The sequence below is a fragment of the Stegodyphus dumicola genome, chromosome 12 (genome assembly GCF_044657685.1).
Source record: "Stegodyphus dumicola isolate Sdum_Otavi_A_Nest chromosome 12, ASM4465768v1".
Taxonomy (NCBI): domain Eukaryota; kingdom Metazoa; phylum Arthropoda; class Arachnida; order Araneae; family Eresidae; genus Stegodyphus; species Stegodyphus dumicola.
This window is the reverse complement of record NC_140779.1, coordinates 24,431,721-24,451,729: the sequence shown is the minus strand read 5'-3', so window position 1 is coordinate 24,451,729 and position 20,009 is coordinate 24,431,721. Positions and strand designations below refer to the sequence as shown.

The 20,009-nt window shown below is 29.0% G+C and overlaps 1 protein-coding gene across 24 annotated transcripts in view; it reads left to right on the top strand.

Annotated features, from left to right (window-relative positions):
• The window catches only part of LOC118186912 (uncharacterized), a 66,926-nt gene extending 47,354 nt beyond the window's left edge, over positions 1–19,572 (top strand). For all 24 annotated transcript variants that reach the window (XM_085827554.1, XM_035357086.2, XM_085827572.1 and 21 more), the window contains 3 exons: positions 4,473–4,547; positions 14,071–14,191; positions 18,298–19,572. In XM_085827554.1, the coding sequence (XP_085683680.1) occupies positions 4,473–4,547; positions 14,071–14,186 (191 nt within the window). In that variant the 3' untranslated portion in view covers positions 14,187–14,191; positions 18,298–19,572. The remainder of the gene's footprint in view (positions 1–4,472; positions 4,548–14,070; positions 14,192–18,297) is intronic.
• The last annotated feature ends 437 nt before the right edge of the window (positions 19,573–20,009 follow it).

Here is a 20,009-nt window from a genome sequence, read left to right as displayed (position 1 = left end):
TAATAATCTAAAACATAAAATGAAATTTAATGACGTTTTGAAATAGCTTTTAATGTTAAGGTATTTGTATAAATTGTTTTAACATTCAGCATTCCCCCCCCCCCAAAACTGAATTTGTTTTAGGACAACATTTGGCATAAAGCATTTTGAGCAGGCCTCGTTTTCAAAATGACTAGGTTTTAATATCTTACTCATCACAAAAACACAATAATATAAAGAACAGCACGCGTATAGTTGCAAAATAAAATAGTTATATTGAAACATTAAATTCAAAATATAAAAATTATATTCACTGACTATTTTGTGACATCGCGTGTTGCATTTCAAATAGGTTGTTCTTTCCTTAAGATATCAAACTAGTAGGAAGTACTGTATTGCATAAAAATTCATATAAATGTGCTTTCCACCACAGAAGCAAAGTCTATTAGGGTAATAGCTGTTTTGTTTTAAGTAACTGTATATTTGATGTAATCATAAAAATGGACAATGAATTCTTATTATTCATTTATTTTATCAAAACGAACATAATATTGCTTATATGTTTGTATTTTTTAGCTTGATAAATATATCACTTTTTATACATTGTTTCAAGAAAGTTTAAATCCAGTGCAAGTAAAGAAAAAAATAGTTAAAAAGACAAAAAGGAGCAATTTTTTCCCTCTCTCTTTTTTTTATTCTACTGAAACTGAATGGCACGTAATAAGTAATTCAAGTGAAATCTATGCCATGGAATAAAACTGAAATATTGATATCAGTAATAAAAAGCAATAAAAATGAAAATCAAAGTCAGAATACTGTGGAAGGCATAGAAGGAGATAAAAAGGAGTGGAATGGAAAAAGTAAGAGTTTAGCAAAAGTTTCGATTCTCTATTTACTACTAGCAAGCTAGCTTATTTTATCTTCCTAATATAACAGGGTGACCAATTAATATTAAGGAACAAATTATCAAATATATTTTGATAAACATGTCTCAGAATTTTGGTAAATCTGAAAGTTTGGAAAAAAATACGCATAACATATGGAATATATGTTAAAATGAAAGTAGATCATACTTTGACTGTAAAAAAGTAAATGGGGGTGGGAAGGGAAATTAGACCCTTACTAACTTTGCTTTTGTATTTGTTTAAACTTTTTAATAAAAAATTACGTCTCCATTTTATTTTTTCTTCCAAATTGTACATCCTCCAATTGATACAATCTGAATTTCTAATTAAATTACACTATTTTAGTATGCTCCCTCTGAAGAAGGGACATTCTTGTTTTTAAGGAACAAAATGTCTGATCGATGGGTGTCCCTTATTGAGAAGTACTACTGTATATTAAATTTTAAAATGGTTACAAATTGTTTTTTAAATTTTTTTCCACTGTTTGAAGCATGGGTAATTTTGACTTGCATGTGAATTAGCCTGATCTGTGATATAAAAACATGACTCAAATTAGTTAATTCCTTAAGGAAAAATTATGGTTTTTATATATATATATATATATATATATATATATATATATTACTAATTTTGAAAAAGTATTTGTTAACTAGAGATTTTTCATATTTAACTGTTGGAAAAAAACGGGGAAAAAATTTGTAAAATCAAAGATGTCATAAAATACAGTTTTAAGTTGGGATTTGACTGCACTCAAGGTCTATTCTATGTACAAAGAGCATACATACTACTGAAAAACAATATGAGCCTATTTAAGTGCTGTGATTTTTCCATGTTTTTGTTCTTAAGGTATTAATTTTATGATCTGTGATTTATTTCCCATTTGCTATAGCATCTAGAAGTTTCCAAAGAAGTAATTGATGTTACATGTTTTCTGCTTTTTTCAGTGATTTAATTTATTTATTTTGCTGCATTAAAAACTGCTAATAAATTGTGGGTTAACTGATCAATTAAGAGTGAAAAAATAAGATGTTGTTATAGATTATTAATAAAAGAGTTAAATTTGTGGAATTTAATAGGTATGTTTGCCTAAAATTAAAAGGAAATAAGATTTGGGTTGTAGAGGAATATGTAATAATAATTCAGTATAATCCCAAAGTTCAGAATGTAACTGTCTCAAAGCAATAATAGTAATAAGTAATGAAGCAAGGCAATATAATAAATCCCTAACAAAAGAAAAGTAAAATTCCCATGTAACTTGTATGAGGAAATGTCTTTAAGTATACAAAAGAGTTACATAGTACAATGATACTTTAATGCTCATCTTTAACAGATTCTAGAAGCCTTGAATAGAGTAAATCCTTTGTAAATGCTTTGAGAATTAGAATAATCAATATCCATCTTCTCTGAGATGAGTTCTACAAAAGATCAAAATCTTCTGGATCCTGTTTGGTCACATATGGAGAGTTCACTATATTAATTATTAAGGGATATCGTTTGTGCTGTATGTATTCCTATTCACTTATCTGAAATGAAAGTAATACTCTCAATAGTGGTTCCTATCTAAAATAATATAAATAGCAATAGTGAAAGATGAAAGTTATGTCTTCAACATTTTTACATGTTTTTACCAAATTCATTGCTCAGAATTACTATTAAAATATATTTGAAGTAGATTATTATATATTTACTTTCATGACAACAATACTTTATTTTCAAAATCCATTTGCCTGGAAGTACTGACATTAGAAACATTGAATTTGTCTAATGCAGGAGTTCCCAACAGGGATGGTAATGACCACCTTTTTGTTGATGGAATTTCAAAGGGTAGTCTAATATACACTGACATAATTTGGTAGCCTAATATACACTGACATAATATATAATTTGGTAGCCTAATATACACTGACAGTTGATCAGAACAATCAAGATCTCATTGATTAAAAAATATTAATAAAATTGATAATTGTTTATTGACATAAAACTATATCATATAGCAGATATGATAGAAATAATAATAATAATAAAAATTAGGGAAAAATAGGCACATCTTATTCAGAATGCTAAGTTTTGAAATTTAATGATCATCTGAGAAAAATATCCCAAAGTAAAGCTGTTGCCAAGCAGCATTGTTAACTTTTTCCTTTTCTTACATATTTTCTACCAAAGCCTGCTTCTGCAGGCTGTAGTCAGATCAAGGCCTTAATGGAAAGCAAAAAACAATTTTTGAAAACAAGAAGAGATAATGGAAAACAAGAAACAGTTTGAATATTTTTGAAAGACATGATTTAAGAATTAAGCAGTTTTACGGCAAATATTAAAAATATTGCATGAATACCTCGAGGAGTTAATTAAAATCAAACTTCTGTGCAATTAGAATCTGTGACATTTTTTCTACAACTTTGTTTTTATTTGTAAAATTTAAAAAATAATAATAAAATAAATCTAATAAACCATTTTTTTAATTTCTTGTTTTTCTTTGCAGTTGTTATTTATATGCAATATTTGGGCTATGTTTATTAGTATGTTGCACACTAAAGAGAAAAATATAGGGAATTGCTGTAGAAAACCTTTCTTTTAAAAGGGATGGTGCAAGAAAAATGCTGGGAATACATATTTTAATGTATAAAGTAGATACCTGTTATCATTTATCTAACCTAATACATCCAACCAAATTTCTTGTTACAACCTTTATGGAATGAGTGGTTTAGATTAAATGTATGTGCCAAAGAGGTATTGCGTATACTAATTAACTGTTATTGATTTTAAAAAAAAAATTGTTTTTATGCTTTATTATGTTCCATAGTATATATGGTTTTATTTAATGATAATATTTATGAAAATTTATGATAGATCAGTGGAAAACATCCATTTTTTGTTCTTATTCTTTCTTAAAATGAAGTATGAAGAGTTATTAATTTCTTTTAGGGTAAAGATCATTTATATTTCAGGCAAAAATATTCATCCAAAAAAATTAGATAATAATAACTGTTCACTGTTGAATGAAAGGTTAGATAACTGTCTACTATTTTAAGAAACGAGATTGTGATCCAAATATTAATTTCTTAATTTAAAGAAGTGAGAACATTGTGTTTAACATTAAAAAAATTAAATGTGCAAAAATGATCACACAAGAAATATATTGAATGCTGTCAGCAATGCAATATCTTGTCCTTAGTCTGCTGAACAACATTTTATATCATCTTAATAATTTTAAAATGCAGTATACAAGATGCATTTTAATTTTTAAAAATTATATTCTTTATACTTTTAATTAAAAATTTTCAAATGATTTCATTCATTAAAGCTGTCAAAAGTGTGGTTTGATTTTTGTTTAATAACTGTGTGTGGTAACTATCGCAATTTTTAGTAAACAGCATTAGAAAAGTGTCAGACAAATTTGTCTTAATTTTTAATATGAAGTTCTAATGCAAAATCTGTGAATTTGCATATATATTCTAGATACTTTTGTTCTTATTTATGTAAAATAATTTTTTAACCTGTCTTAAATCAATATTAAAATTAATTAAGTTAAAAATTTCTCCTTACCTTTCAAGTTTCATGAAAATTAATGTTACTTATCTATTTTAGGTACTATTTCTAGTAAAATTGTAGATCCTGCTGGAAATATAATTGGTGAAAGCATAATCACTGTGGAGAATAATGGTAGGATATTTCAGATTTACTTTTAAGGTTATTATTAGATCTTTACCTGGCCTTAAATTCTAAAGCCAGGCCATAGACACATAGTTCCATTTACAAAAAATATTTTCAATTCATGTTTTGGCATTTTTAAATTTAAAGAAATCAATTTTGTAAAAATTAAGAAATCTGAATTTTTATGCATAACTCCAGACCCTAGACTTATATCGAGGAAAATTTTGCACAAATTATAAAAAATAATGCTCGTATACAACAATAATGGACCAAGTTTTTTAATTTACAAATTTGTGATTTTTGATGTCATATTCTACTCACGTTGAGGAGTTGGTTAATAAATAAATCAGAATAACTCAAGATTGATTGTTTCGTCCCTAAATGCCATTCAAATATGTATATATATTGTGATTTATAATAATATTTAATTTTGTTATGTTTGGTATGTTGAAATAATTTTCGTGCAAGTAATTTATTAAGTTTTCAAAGTCTAAAAATACATTATTCTCATAGAATTATGATCTGGTAATCATACAAAAAATTCCTTAAAGTACAAATATTTTTCATTTTGAACTCATGCAAATAATATTACAAATTGGCTATGTTGAAATACTGAAGCCTGCCAATGTGTTCTAGAACACACAATATATAAGGTTCTGTTAACAAGATCTCCATTTTGAAAAAATGCATATTGATCAGTATTTTTCACAATACTCTGCATAGAAATACTCATCACGTACGCTCTTAACATGAGGAACTTTTCTGTAAACTGATATTTTAGTTATGTGTTCTAGTTACAAAAATATTTTCAATACAAACACTTTGCTCTTCAGTTTGTGCATAGCCCAGAATATGCTCACTAATTTTAATATCAAATACGTTAAATATCTAATACCCTTATCAGTTTTTGTCATAAGAGAGTTATATTTTTTGTGTTTCATTTTTTATGACGAGTACAAAATTTTTCTAAATATAAGTATAGAGACTTTAGAAATACATAAAATTTAGATCTCGTAATTTTTACAGAAATGATTTCTTTAAATTTGAAATGCCAAAATATAAATAAATATTTGCATCATTTAAAACATTTTTGTAACTGGAACTGTATGACTGCAGCCAATGGTTATTTATTTATTTATTTCGGACGCAGTGCAGCCCGCCTGACGAGCGAAGCTCATTGTATGACACGAAGGAACTGCGGCCATATTACATAACAAACACACACATACACACACACACACACACACAAAAAAAAAAAAAAAGTGAACAAAAAAAAAAAAAAAAAAAAGCAATACAATAGTAAACCAAGCCATAAAACAAACAAGCATCGTCTTATTGGTTTGTATAGTACAAAGCTTGTGTATAAGAATTGGTTGTTGAAACTTTGGCTTGTTCAGATTTATCCACTTTATCTGTAATTTCCATATTATGTAGATCTGCATTTTTCAGTTTATCAAGAATTGTAATTAGTTTTCCTTGCAATCTTTGTGGTATGACGTACTTTCCATTTTTTTCTAAGTTTGATGATTTGGACACCATTATCATATTGTTTATTAATGTTGTCCCTATGGTTAGTTATGTTGTCTAAACAATCATTAAAAATGCTATTAGCCACTAGATTAAAGTCATATTCAGAACTATTAAGTTCTGAATTAGAGTCTGATAAATAATCGTGAGAAAACATAGTTGCTAAAACCTTTATAGTATTCTTACATAAATAATAAATTAAGGAGAAAATGCTTTTTACAGTGAAGATATAGGTATAATACTAATATAAATAAATAAGATCAATATTTCTTGCATAGCCGTATTCTAGTGGTATAATATAATAAAATATTAATTAAAAGCTCAATATTATTTCAGTAGAAATAATTTATTTGGAAGTATTTATTGCACAAGTATTTTATGCATGTGCATTGAAATTCCTTGGGATTCAAAAATTAAGGGAAAAAATGCCAAAACATCAGTAAATACGCTATAAATCTAAATATGGACAATTAAATTTGTATAAAATTTATATAGAGAAGTAGGAGAAATTTTACTCTACATATCCATTAGAAAATTAAGATATTCCAATCAAAAACACTCATGAAAGCATTGAAAATATTGTAAAATCTTTACAGTTATTGCTATTCTAACAATTATAACAATGTTAGTGACTTTATAAATATATAAAATATTGAAGCAATATACTAATTTGAAACCATATAGAATGTATAATTTTAAAGTTAATGAACAGGAAACCTAAATTTCTAGAATGAGAAAAACCTTCTCTTTAAAACCAATATAATTATATTGCAATTTGACACAAAATCTTTGAAAATATTGCTTATTTAATGGCTTAACCATTCACCGATTGTAGCTGATATCAGACTTGAAGTGCAATCCATATTTATCCTTCTAGCTCACAGGTGGCTGGACTTATGAATTTTAAAATTAGAACATCATGTTCGTCTTATTAAGACCTTTAGAAGATACAGCTTTGAGGGTAGTTGCAGCAATCTATCTGCATTTAGGAAACATTTATCGAAGTGGAGGAAAAAAAAAAGCTGTTGCACTATTAACTATTGTAACATACCCAATCAACCAATGGTTATGAAAAACAAAGCTTGAGTAATGACTTTTGTGGACATGATGTATAATAGACTGATAGTGTTAAAAGTAATTTGAAGGCTAATGGCCGGTTTACATTTCTATAAGTAAGCCCCTCATCCAAGCGTCTCGAACTGAGTGAACGGACCTGTACTCTGATAGATTGTTTACACCAATCAGAGCGAACTCGTCTCTGTTTGTTTGCAAAATAGATACCAACATGCAAGTTGCTATGCTTGAAGTTTGCAAGTTTCCAACAAATTAATTAGGGGAAAAAGAAGAAGAAAAGGAAATCAAAACATGACTGTGTAGCTCGCCGTGATGAATTGGGAGCTTTAATTCAACTTTTAAATGAACTTTGGGGTGTGGATGTCCAACGTTACAAAAACGTCATCGAAATGGGCGAAGGATAATTTGAAACTTTATCGGAAATGGTCACTCATTAAAAAAAAAAGTTCTTTCGAGATGCTTTGCCAGCAAAATTAAAATGCAGATAGCGCTTTGGGATGGGTGACTCCTACAGTTCTCTGCAATATTTATTTCCAGTGTGAAAATACACAATCAGCATATTTATTCCAGAAGTGTTTGAGGTCATTTTCTGTGCATGAGGTTGAGCGAAAATTATTAATCTTTTGCTTGAATTCTCTTCAAATTTTAACATGCTAATAATAGCCTCATATGCCTTCTGTCGGCGATTTTTATTTTAATACTTCTGACTGATCATTTGTAAATAAAATCTAATTTGTGGTTCAAATAAAAAGGAAAGTCTGTAAAACAAAATTTCAAAATTAACTTATATTTTATTAGATGTAATCAGCCGTGAGTAGAAACTGATTTTTCGAAATTTATATCAACGAATAAAATAAAATGTTTGCTCTTTTTAATTGAAAACTGTATTTTATTGGGTATTTGAATAACATATAATTTAATTGTTTTTTAATTAAAGAAAATTCAGAAATAAATATGTTTAAAATAAATATTTTGAATCCGATACCCTAATTTAATTTTCTTCTGTGTCTTTTCTACAATATTAAAAATCTAAATTCATTCTGATCTGTAGTTATATCCACGTTATGTTTAGGTATTAGTGAACAATGGTTGCAATATTCAGGTAGTGAACTATCCCATAATACTTCACAAGATGCATATGCATTAAAAAATGCTATAGTTAGATTATTGCTCCATCTCAGCATTTTTGAGATGATGAAAAAATTGGGCATCTCTGCGATCACTGCTCGGAGTTACTGCCCAGATCGATTTTCAACTAGTTCAAAGTAGAAACCGACTTGCTGACTTATCTTCCCTACGTTTCTATTTGGACGAAGTGAGCATACATTGTCAAAGTATTCGTTGTGAAGAGCTTGCTGCAGGTCGCCCGAACAGGAGTAAACTGGCCTTAATACAAGGTTTGTACACATTTCTGCACATGGAAATTAAGTACTTTTAAGGACCATTAAGCAAAAAAAATAATAATAATAATAATAATAATAATAATTAATTCCCTATCAGTAAATGGGAGCTGAATAAATTCAATTAAAGATTATTTATGCTTGAACTTCACTTTTGTAATATCATCCTAATAAAGCAGATCTGTAAGTTGGATGCATTTTTTCCAAACATAATTATAAAACAGATTTGAGAATAAAATCTACTCTCCAAAATTTAACAAATAGTATTAAATATTTTGCTTATATTATTTGGATATACTTTAAAGAAGATTAGTGATATTTATTCATGTTCTGCTAACAGTTACCTTTATGATTATTTTTTTCATTTATGTCTCATTTCGTCATGTACTTGCTCTTGTCTAGAAGTTTGGTAAATAGTAGCTAAATTTTATGTCAAACAGCACAGGTTAAAATGAGAAGCAAAATCAATTGCACTGGGAACAGCAATTTCATTGGCACTTCTGGTCACTTGTTTCTGATTAACTTTTGGCCTCTGTATTGAAAAATAACCTCAGTTTTGTCTATCACATAAAAATTTTAAGCCAGAGGATACTCTGTCTCAAAAATCATACAAAATATGCATATGAAGGGAAAACTTATCAAATATACTGTTCAAAAAGATAGTTTATTCTTACAAAGGCTATATATAATTGCTACAAGTTAAATTTTGTTCATATAAATAGTAAAGTGTTTTTTTTTTTTTTTTTTTTTTTTTTTTTTTTTAACCAAATGGTAAACAAACATATTGGGGTAAAAATTTTCGCTTTTTCTGAAGTGTTTAATCTGTGCATATTCTTGCTAGATGTTCCAACAATAATCGGCCATCATATTTACATCTTATCTACCTCAGTACTGTGCCTTCATAACTTTCAAATCTTGGTGGAATTGCTCACACTGTTCACCACTGACTGCACCAAGATTTTTTGAGAAGTTATCAAGATGGCTATGATAAAAAATGCATTTCTATGCTCATGTTGTAACCAAGGCATTTTGAAGCTGTCCATAAAATGCTGGACAATTTCAGTGTAATTCAGTGCTCGTATTTCAAAAAAAGTCTTTGACAGCGTTTTTGAGTGGCAACCAAGCATTCTTTTGAAGTTTTGTCATTATTCTGATGAAATGTTCATCTTTAAGAAGTTGCTGAATCTGTGGACCATCAAATATACTGACCTTTATCTTTTCAAAAGGCAGGCTAGGAAATGTGGAAATAAGATATTTTAAACAGTCTCTTTCAATTGGCAAACAAACAAATTGCTTCATGAGACCCAGTTTTATATGCAGAAGTGGAAGTATGTTTTTTCTGTCATCAAGCGGCTGATGTAAAATGTTTCAATCACCAAGTTTCAGGTCAGGTCTTGGCAGCCAATTCGAGTACACCCAATGCATCTCGTAAACTCTGCTGTCCTGTGGAAGAAACAGGAATACGTAGTGTATCCTCACTGCTGTCCAAGGAGGAAGCTGACCATTTTAAGGTCAACACAAATGATCCATTCTTTGAATTCTCAAATTCTTTGAAAACTGGCCCTGGGAGTTAAGCTGAGTGAGGCACTGAGCTGATGGTAAACTAAGATACTCTATTATAGATTTGTGTTCCTTGTTATACCTTGATGTTTTCACTATACAAAAGTAACAATCACTTAAGTGATCTTTGAGCTCTCGCCAACTCATAAGTATTCCAAATGGAAATTTAGAATGTGTTCCCTTTATCCACATAGGTAAACTCTCAATACACTGCTTGCATACTTTGAAGAGCCCATGAACTGTCTTGATCACCAGTTTTCATTTTAAAATAAACTTGCCCAACAAATGTACTGATGTTTGTCTTTTGACTGGGAATGGTAAAACTGCTACATGTATAACAAAATGAATTGGGGCTGTTTAGGTGTACAACAGGAACTAGCAGATGCAGACATAAGGAAAGGCTTCAGCTTACATATAAACTAAACACTGTCAAACTTTTATACAAACAAGAATGTGGACACTACATTAGAATGCATTTCAGTATATGAGAGCAATGTAGAATGTCTCTCTCAGCGGTAACTGAACTACTACACAAGTGTGCACCTATTGCTGATCTCCTATGGTATCATCCACCTGCCACCAGTCTGAGGGTTTATGTCAGCCAATAGGAGAATAGTAGTTCTTCCTAAGATCTATGCTTGATACAGCGGAGAGTGGTCACATTCACATAAGGTGTAGAGAAAAAAACTAATCACAGTTTTGAAATCAGCATGCCTATGTCACTCTAAAACAGTTCAAAAATAGAACTCAACAGAAATTGTTCAACAAATTGTTCTCCAGTGTAATCAGCATGATTCCCCCCCCCTGAAAAAAAAGGGGGGGGCTTTGCTGTACCACTGCTGTTTGCCTAGAGCAGACTAGACCACTGCTCTTTGCCTAGACATGCTGATCAGAACAAAATGAACACCTGATGTTGGCATGGTTGGTAAGTTAACTGCATCTGTCTGATGCAGTTCTTCAAGTTATAACCCAGTTAATATACTTTAAGGTTCTAGTAAGCCACTAAAGCACTAGAGGTGATAAATTGTTTTGTATTATTTTCAGTTTCACTAGCTTTAAGAAATAATTTAATTTTACATTAATTTTTACATTTTTTGTGTTGTATCTTGCGACCATAGTAAGGATTAATGATAGTCAGTAACTCGTTTTAGCATGCAGAGAAGCCCACCAGCGGCCAAGCGGTAAAGTTGCTGAACACTGGTAGTTCAGTCCAAGGTTTCAATCCCGCGAACGGGCTGGCTGCATGGGAATTTTCGTGGTTTTCCCCATGTGTAACGTGTATATGAGCCAGTTTCCCTTAAAGTCCTCCACGAAGGCATCCCTTCCCTTAGGTGGATAGCCCTCGAGGCTTTGCCATAATCACACACACATTAACATGCAGAGATAACTTTTAATTGTGAGCAATTAGTTACAAATAATTAAATTAGGCATTTAGATGCTCTTGGTGATTATAGATTTATTATTAATTTTATTTAGTTTTTTAAAATTTTTGTTAAAAAGGCACTATTTAAATCACAATCTAAGAACATTTTACACTTTAAAATACATGTAATTTATGCCATTGGTTCTTAAACGATATTAGGATAATTTTACATTAAAAATGTTTTGTAACAACATTCAACAAAATAATTATACATCTTTTTAATTTGAAAAACTTTCCAGACATTTTAAATAATTTATATCAATTTCCTTCTCTTTAAGCATCTTTTCCAACAATAAGAAATTTGTTTCAGTAATAAGTAAACTAATGCCTCAACAGTATAAACTTTGAAAAATAATTATCTTACTCTTAATGTATTCAATTTCTTCCTCAGTAAGTTTTCCCTATAATTTAGAATTTTTGAATTTCATTAAAAATTTTTGTTATTCTAAAAAACTTCATGTATATAAAATGTATAGAAGAAACTGCTAATTTTATTCATTAATATGAACATTGAGAATAAATGTGAAATGATACAGGTCAGGATCGGTACCAGAGCTGGTGTGGCAAAATTTTTAGAATTTAGTGAAGCACCACGTAACAAATTCAAAGAACGTAAAAACTTTTAGAATTTAGAACAGGTACTGGGTGGAAGAATTTTAGGAGTGTCAGGCACAAGGCAGCACAATTTAGGACCCACAGACACTATATCATGTGGAAAATGCCTAGTGCCTACCCTAGACGTATAAGATGAATCTTTTATATTGTCAGATTTCAATATCTTTATTAATAAAAAAATTCCTTTCTATAGATGCCTGTCCTTGTGGCTAGATTAGAAGCATTTTTAATATTTTCCATACATTTGTCTTAGGAAAAGAAAAGATAATAAAGGGAAGATATGCATGTTTAAAAAAAAAAAAAAGACTTCTAGGATCAGAAGTAGCAAATTCAAATTATTAGGTTTTAATTGTACTTCCCATTCTCTAAAAAGTAGAAATTCATCAAAAACTTTCTAAAAAATGCATCCATTACATGTTAATACCATGAAGACATTTTTTGTTTGGTCCCAGTTTTCTAGAATCATAAGGTCTATAAATCTTGCCACCGAATCTTTCTAAACTTTCCAAGGTGCATTGTCAAGAATCCAAAAGATAAATTATCCTCACAAATTCTGTAATAGCAAAGAGCCAGTAGTATATATATAAAAGAAAAGAAAAAAGGAAAAAAATGTAAAATAAATTTTATAGAGGAAACATACACATTCTGAGAGTTCTAAATATCCTGAGACAATTACGCAAGGAGAAAAATTCTTACCATGAAAAAATATAAAAGCAAACTTTTTAAAATAATTATAATAACTATTTTGCTTTTGCTAAGCATTTATTATCTTGTTTATTTTTCATATTAAAAATATTCTATAAGTCACCAAAATGGAAAGTAATGACATTTTATAATATGACAGGGGAAAATCTAAGTGTTTTATTTTAATTTTATTTCTTAAACATAATTTTAATATATTATCTTTATTTTAATTAAATTTATCAATGTTATGATGTTTTAAAAAAATTTTGAAAATTCTCAAATCTCTACATTAAAAATTTTGTGTAAAAATTAATTTGAAAATAACCGAAATGTTGATAAGTTGCCAAATTTAGAGCCGTTTCATAAAAGAATTCACATCTCCAAAAGAGAAAAGTTCTTTGTAAGCAAAAGCATTAATAAAAAGATATGATATCATTATGTTTCATTTCTTGCCCAGAAACTCGAGTATTGCACTGTTTATATTAGAAATGGAAAAAATTCATATCCATCAAATACATATATTTTTCAGTGAATTGCTAAAAAATGTTCTAAAAAAGGTAATATTTCAACATTATTGTAAAATATTGAGAGGCAGATAGATATCTTTAAACTGGAATTGACTATTGCAAACAATTTTTAACTGAAGAAAATGCAAACTATAATTATATTAAAAAAAATTACCTTCTATAGATTTGTATTATTTTGCATAAATCTTGTAATGTGTTATTAATCTCAAATATTCTTTTATTTTTTATTTCCTGTATTATTTTAGTTTAATTTTCTAGATTTTTCATGGCCTCTAATTTTGTATTTAGACCTCTTTCGTAATATCAATGCATATACAATATTTATGCACATTTTATCGTACTTAATATAAGAACATATTTCATTTTTAGCTGTGAATGATGATATTTTATAATTTCAATAAATAAAACAATTGAATTATATTAACTGACCTTTATGTAGAATACACGAGTTTGATTGATTTAAAATAGTTAGTACCAGATAGATATCTTAAAACAAGAAATTTTAACAAAGCAAGCCATGATTTGTAAAATTATTAAAACATGAAATATCTATGAGTTTTGGTAAAAAATTGATCACAGAAAAATCTATAATTGCTTAAAGAACCTAGGCGTAAACTTCTGATTTTTTAGGCCGCAGAAACCAAAGATGAAATTATTTCAGAAAAAATATTATGTTTGTTGTCTTGCTAAGAATTTTATGTTTGTATATTTTTTATTTCTAGAAAGATTCAATCTGCCTGCAGTTGTCCAAATGACTGAAATGAAGGAGCATCATACTGTAATTAATATTAAAAAAGAAAGGCTCTCTCCTGTAAATGTTATAGAGCAGCAGTCTTGAAGTTGGTATGAATTTTTTAAATACTTCATTAAAAAAAATACTGTCTTTTATAAGAATTTTAAATTATTTTATCTCTTCATGACTTTTATGTATTTTTTATTGAATAGTTTTTATAGAGAATGTTATATAAATGTATAAAAATTGTTTTTTGGAATTCTAACTGTTCTCAAAACCTAAATAAAAATTATCAGAATAAGACACAATTTTATTTTTTTAGTAATATAACAATGTAGTATTTAATGTCAGATTACTTTTTGGCTACAATGTATGTTAGAGTATTGATATTTATGGCACTAATGCCAGATCAAACTGCATTCCTTTCATTACAACACTTCCCACTGTTCTAATTGTATTTTCCCTCATCCTGAGAAAAGTCAACACCAATTTATACCTTAAACCCTGTCTACAATGAGGAGACAAGTCTCCATTGTTGACAGCATTTTGTTTACACAGGGATAATAATAATAAATAGAAAGCTTAATAGCAAACAGAAAATAGCAATAATCAGAAATGAAAAATACGAAAAATAAATGAAAATCATAAATAAATAAAGCGGGAAAGAAAAACAATTAATTGTGAAATGTAATACACATACACACACACATATATATAATCATTACATAAAAGAAAATAAATCTTAATTATGTAGCATAAAATATGAGGGGGAAAATTGCTGATATATAGATTCATAATAAACCATCTTTTTAAGTGCATGACATAAAAACGTAGTAATCTAATTATTATATTTGCATAATTGATATAAAGTTATTATGTAAATAATTGATATAAAATTTTATGAATAATAATAAAATAACATCAAATTATATGTTACATATAAAAATTTGATAATTTTTATATTAACAGAACTCTAACTACAAAATTACTGAAACAATAAAATATTTATTTTCAGTGAAAAACATCAGAAAATAGCTCTAGCTGTACTGAAACTCACAATCTGTTGGTTCACAGAAAAATTAAGCATTTTCGTAAATGTGCCAAGTGATCAAGCTGTTTAGAACTAGTCCAAAAGTTGAAAAATCATTAACAATAGAAAACTGGAAATATAATCAAATAGAAACAGATGATAAAAATTAAGGCTTTCTTGTTTGTCAGACTTTTCGGAACAGAAGAATATAATAATTCTCTTAAACAGGAAAAATTAGTCTTGCAGTTATAGTTAACGGTAACAATTGATGTAAAAAATACATCACTCTGTATTTTAAAATAGCAAATCCCTTGTATTGAGGTGAATAAATATTCTTCTAAAAAAATTAATGATAATGAAACTATAATCAATAAACGAAAAAGCCTTTAATTTCCTGAGAGCTTTTGTGAAATATGTAAACTTTAATTCCAACTAATAATATAAAAAATATGCCCACTTGAAAAACCAACTGAAAATCAATAATCACAAATATTCAAGTAGCAAGGTTAAAGAAAGTAAGGATTAATTTCACTTTCTTTCCCAAATGCAATCCATTGCATAGATTGCATTACAGTACAGTATTAGATTAAAATTCTATAATAATTATAATTATATAGAATTTTAATCTAATACTGTACTGTACTGTAATAAATATTAATCTACATATCATGTCTTAAAAGTATAATTCTAATTGTTCTTTGTCATTTGTCTTTTTTTCAGTCAATCCCATGAAGCTGTGTAAATGGTATTTTAAGCTGCATATCATTTATAAACTGAACATTCATGTAAAATAACATACAAAATATAAAATAACAAATGAAAAAGGCAATAATGTAAACCATGATCTATGTGTACATACACATACAGATACACTGCCTAGCCAAGAAAATGCCGCACTATGAAAGAATAATTGAAAAACAGACCAAATATAATGCAAAATAGATAATCAGGCTTTTACTAAATAATTTAATCTTCAAAGATATGCAGTAATAAGCTACTCAGATATACAGGGCATGAAGAAGATAGTGCACTTCCATTTTAGGCAGTACATTCTTGAATATGTTGTCAAACCACTGAATGTCTGAACCATGTCTTGTGAATATTGTACACACATTTTTTATGTCATCTTCAGAATGTAGGGGACAAGAGGTATTCAATTGATGAGAGATTAGCTAATTGATGTTGTCAAAAGAGCATATACTTACCTTGCAATGACAAAAGCAAGCCAAGCAGTTATGCAATTGGACATTATTTTGTCAAAAAAATTACATTTGAGAAGATAAACAGGCTGCATAGTCTTCAACAACATAGTGGCATCCCATTAATGTGTCCTACAGATGAATGACTTTTAGTACTAATAATATCCCAAACTATTATTCCATGTTGATAAACTGAGCACCACTTGAAAATGATATCCTCTTTGACAACACATTCTCACAAGTTGGTTATCATTTGTGGGGCAGACATAAGCTTTGTTGCTGAAGACTACACTGTCCCATTCGGCACTCCTTGCAGTTCTGCTACATGTTGACTGCATAGCAATAACTTATTGATGAAAGCCTTATTAGTGAAGGGTAGGACACCATATCTAAGTCAACTGTCACAAAACTGTTTATGTTGATACTGAACAGTTTCCTACACATTTAACAAAATATACCCATTAGTTAAATATGGTATGATAGCATATGCTGCAGTCAGGTCCTGGGTTCACTGTCTACAATTCCAACAGTTATTTTCTTCATGATAGAATCAAGGACCAACTAGTAGTACCCAGGCTTAAAACCTTCATGAACATTTACATATCCTGATACTGAATGTCAACTTAAAGATATTAGCATGTCTTTTCAGAAAAACTCGCATGTAGCTGTAAGACCCCTAAAACTGATGTCTGTACATTGCTTGGATTTTTATACCCTGTGTAATCACCAGACTGGCTTGTAATTGCATTCATTTGTATTGTAATATGTTTGCTTCTTCTTTTGCGAGTGTGTGACATTTTCATTTATGTATGTAGACATACATATAGATTATGTAAAGAGGTGCTTAAATTTTCTTTGACTAATCTTTCATTAAAGCTTGGCTCTTATCAAAACAGTTTACCAATAATGACCTGGATTTCAACGAAGGATTGTTTTAAGATCTTGTAAAACAAAATAAGAAGAGTTTTAATCCATACCCTGCAGTATGTGTAAAAGTTTTGCAAGCTAAAAATTTACATGACATAAAGTGATTTTAATTTTTTAGCTTTAGATTCAGTTTAAAATGTATTTCATTTTCATATTTTTAAGTCATGTTTGTCAATTTTAACTATTATTTTTAACCAAATATGGCATTTTTATTGTAAAAATTGAATTTAGTCATAACTTTGGTTATATAATGGTCATATAATACCTTAATGAGTGAATTTCATAATCAGATGAAATGACATTAATACTTCTAGATGTAGATACTTCGAAAAAGTTAGGGTTTTAAAGTATTTTATGTATACAACTATTTATCAAACCTAAAATATGATAATGCTGTAGAGACATTAGGTATTTTTTAGCATTTAGGTATGAAAAATGAGCAAATGCCTTCGCCAGGAATCGAATCGCGGGCCTCTGGAATACGTGCCCAGCGTGCAGACCACCACACCACAAAGGCATACCAAGAAGGCGGAAGAAATACCTTATATGCTCCCCCTTTTAAAGGGCGACTGGAGTTTTTAGGAACCCAATCGCCAAATCCTGGGTGAGGAGAATGATCATCCAACAACCCTTTTAGTTCAAACATCACTGTAGAAACATTAGGTTTTTTTTAGGAAGCAGGAATCGTGAAAAATGAGCAAACGCTTTCACCGGGAATCGAACCGCGGACCTCCGGTGCAGACCACCATGCCAAGAAGGCAGGAGAAATACCTTATAATGCATTTCACAAATTCAGTTTAAAAAAAAAAAAAAAAAAACTTGGATTTAATGGGTTATACAAATTTGAGAGACACAAACAAAATTTCTTCTTATGGGCTCTATATGAAAGGAAGGTAGATTTTAAAACTTTTGCATGTATTGGTCTGATTATTCGCATTAAATTCTTTTATTTAAAAATTACCAGTACAGAATTGATTTTTTATGAAAGTATCAGAACTAAAACACGAATTTTGTTATGTTTTTATTGCCTTCTACTAACAAAATAATTATTTCCTTACAGCCAACTGTACAGATTTCCAAGGAGAAAGAATTCTAAAAAGAACACATGAGAATGAGAAGTAACTTATTATGCATCCTGCAATTCCTAAATTAATATCATCATGAACTGTGATTAGGTTTATTTTTAATTTTTCCAGTTATTTAAAAATTAATTTTATATTTTCATAATTGTACATAAAATACAGTCAAAAGTCGTTAATCCGGACTTGTCGGGACTTCGGCGATTCCGGATTATCGATTTTTCCGGATTATAGATCATCAGTTTAAACTCGTAAGATGGCATGCTGAAATTCTAAAATTAAAAATATGAAACTGTAATTTATGAAATAAAGAACAATTATGATCTAAAGGGTATCAAAATTTGCAAAAAGAAAAAGCTTAATATTTATTTGTTTACTTTATTAAACATTTCTTTCAATGTAAGTTGTTTAAGTTTTGCTTCGTTTCATGTGATAATACGTTCTCTTTAATTCTATTAAACAGACATAATTTCTTGTTCAGTTACAAAGTTCCGCTGTTCAAGTCCTATAATTGCTGTGTCTAGTCAATCGAAATGTTTTCGTTTTCACTAACCTCTGTCACTTTCTTCCCTATCGGAAGCGAATTATAATGACGAGGAACTTGTTTTAAATCATATTAAAGACGGAGCACATCGAGATGAAATACTAATTTGGTAAGGAATTATAAGCCAAATAAAATAAAAACATCTGCCCTGAAGATAAGGATAGTACTGGCAGATCAACTTCCAATTCATTACGCGCCGAGCAGCGTGAAATTGATAAACAGATTTCGGATTTCAAAACATACTTTCGCTTTAGATCCTTTATATATTTACAAATATATATCGGAAATTCTATTTGATATAATCGAAAGTTTAAGCTTACTTTTATAAAATTGCTCTTGCAGTCTGCAAAAAATAATAAGCCGGATCCAATTCGAAAATTAAGGAACAACGCAATCATCAACATTAACTGAAATAGATAATTAGATAATTTTAGCTTATACGTCCATTATATATAAAACGCGCACGCGAAAACATATTCTGCACTTGCGCACACTCATATGCGCAGTCGTAAAAGGTCTTATGCGCATGTGTCAACGTGGCGCATGCGCAGAAAGTTTTTAGTTTTGAGGTCCAGATTATAGATCATTCCGAATTATGGGTGTCCGAATTAACGACTTTTGACTGTAGTATAATATTTTTATATTCAGTTAATAATTATGGATTTCATTCATGAATTATGTTTTTAATACTAATAAATTTTATGATATATTTTGTTTGAAGCATATTTTCTTTGCTTATGTTAAAAGTAAAATTCTCTCATGAAAGCTAAAAAAAATCTCGTAATACACAAAATAAATTTTCTTTACGAATTTCTTTTGAAAGCATTTGATTGCTAAGTTCATAAATATGTCAAGTAAACATTTTGGAAAACATATATTTTAAGAAATAACATAATATAGGAACATAAAAATATTTAAGAAAGATTCACATTTGGATAATGGCAAAAGCTATCATCTGCCTATCTATGCCTTTGCAGAAGACATTAAGAGAAACACACTGATACTGTGGTGTGTTATGGAAATTTTAATAAAGGAATCACAATTTATGTTATAAACAGTATCAAATTATAATTAAATATTTTACTTTTTTCAAAAAACAGAACTACAAATAATGGGTTTTAAACCAAAAAATAGAAAAAGTAATAATAA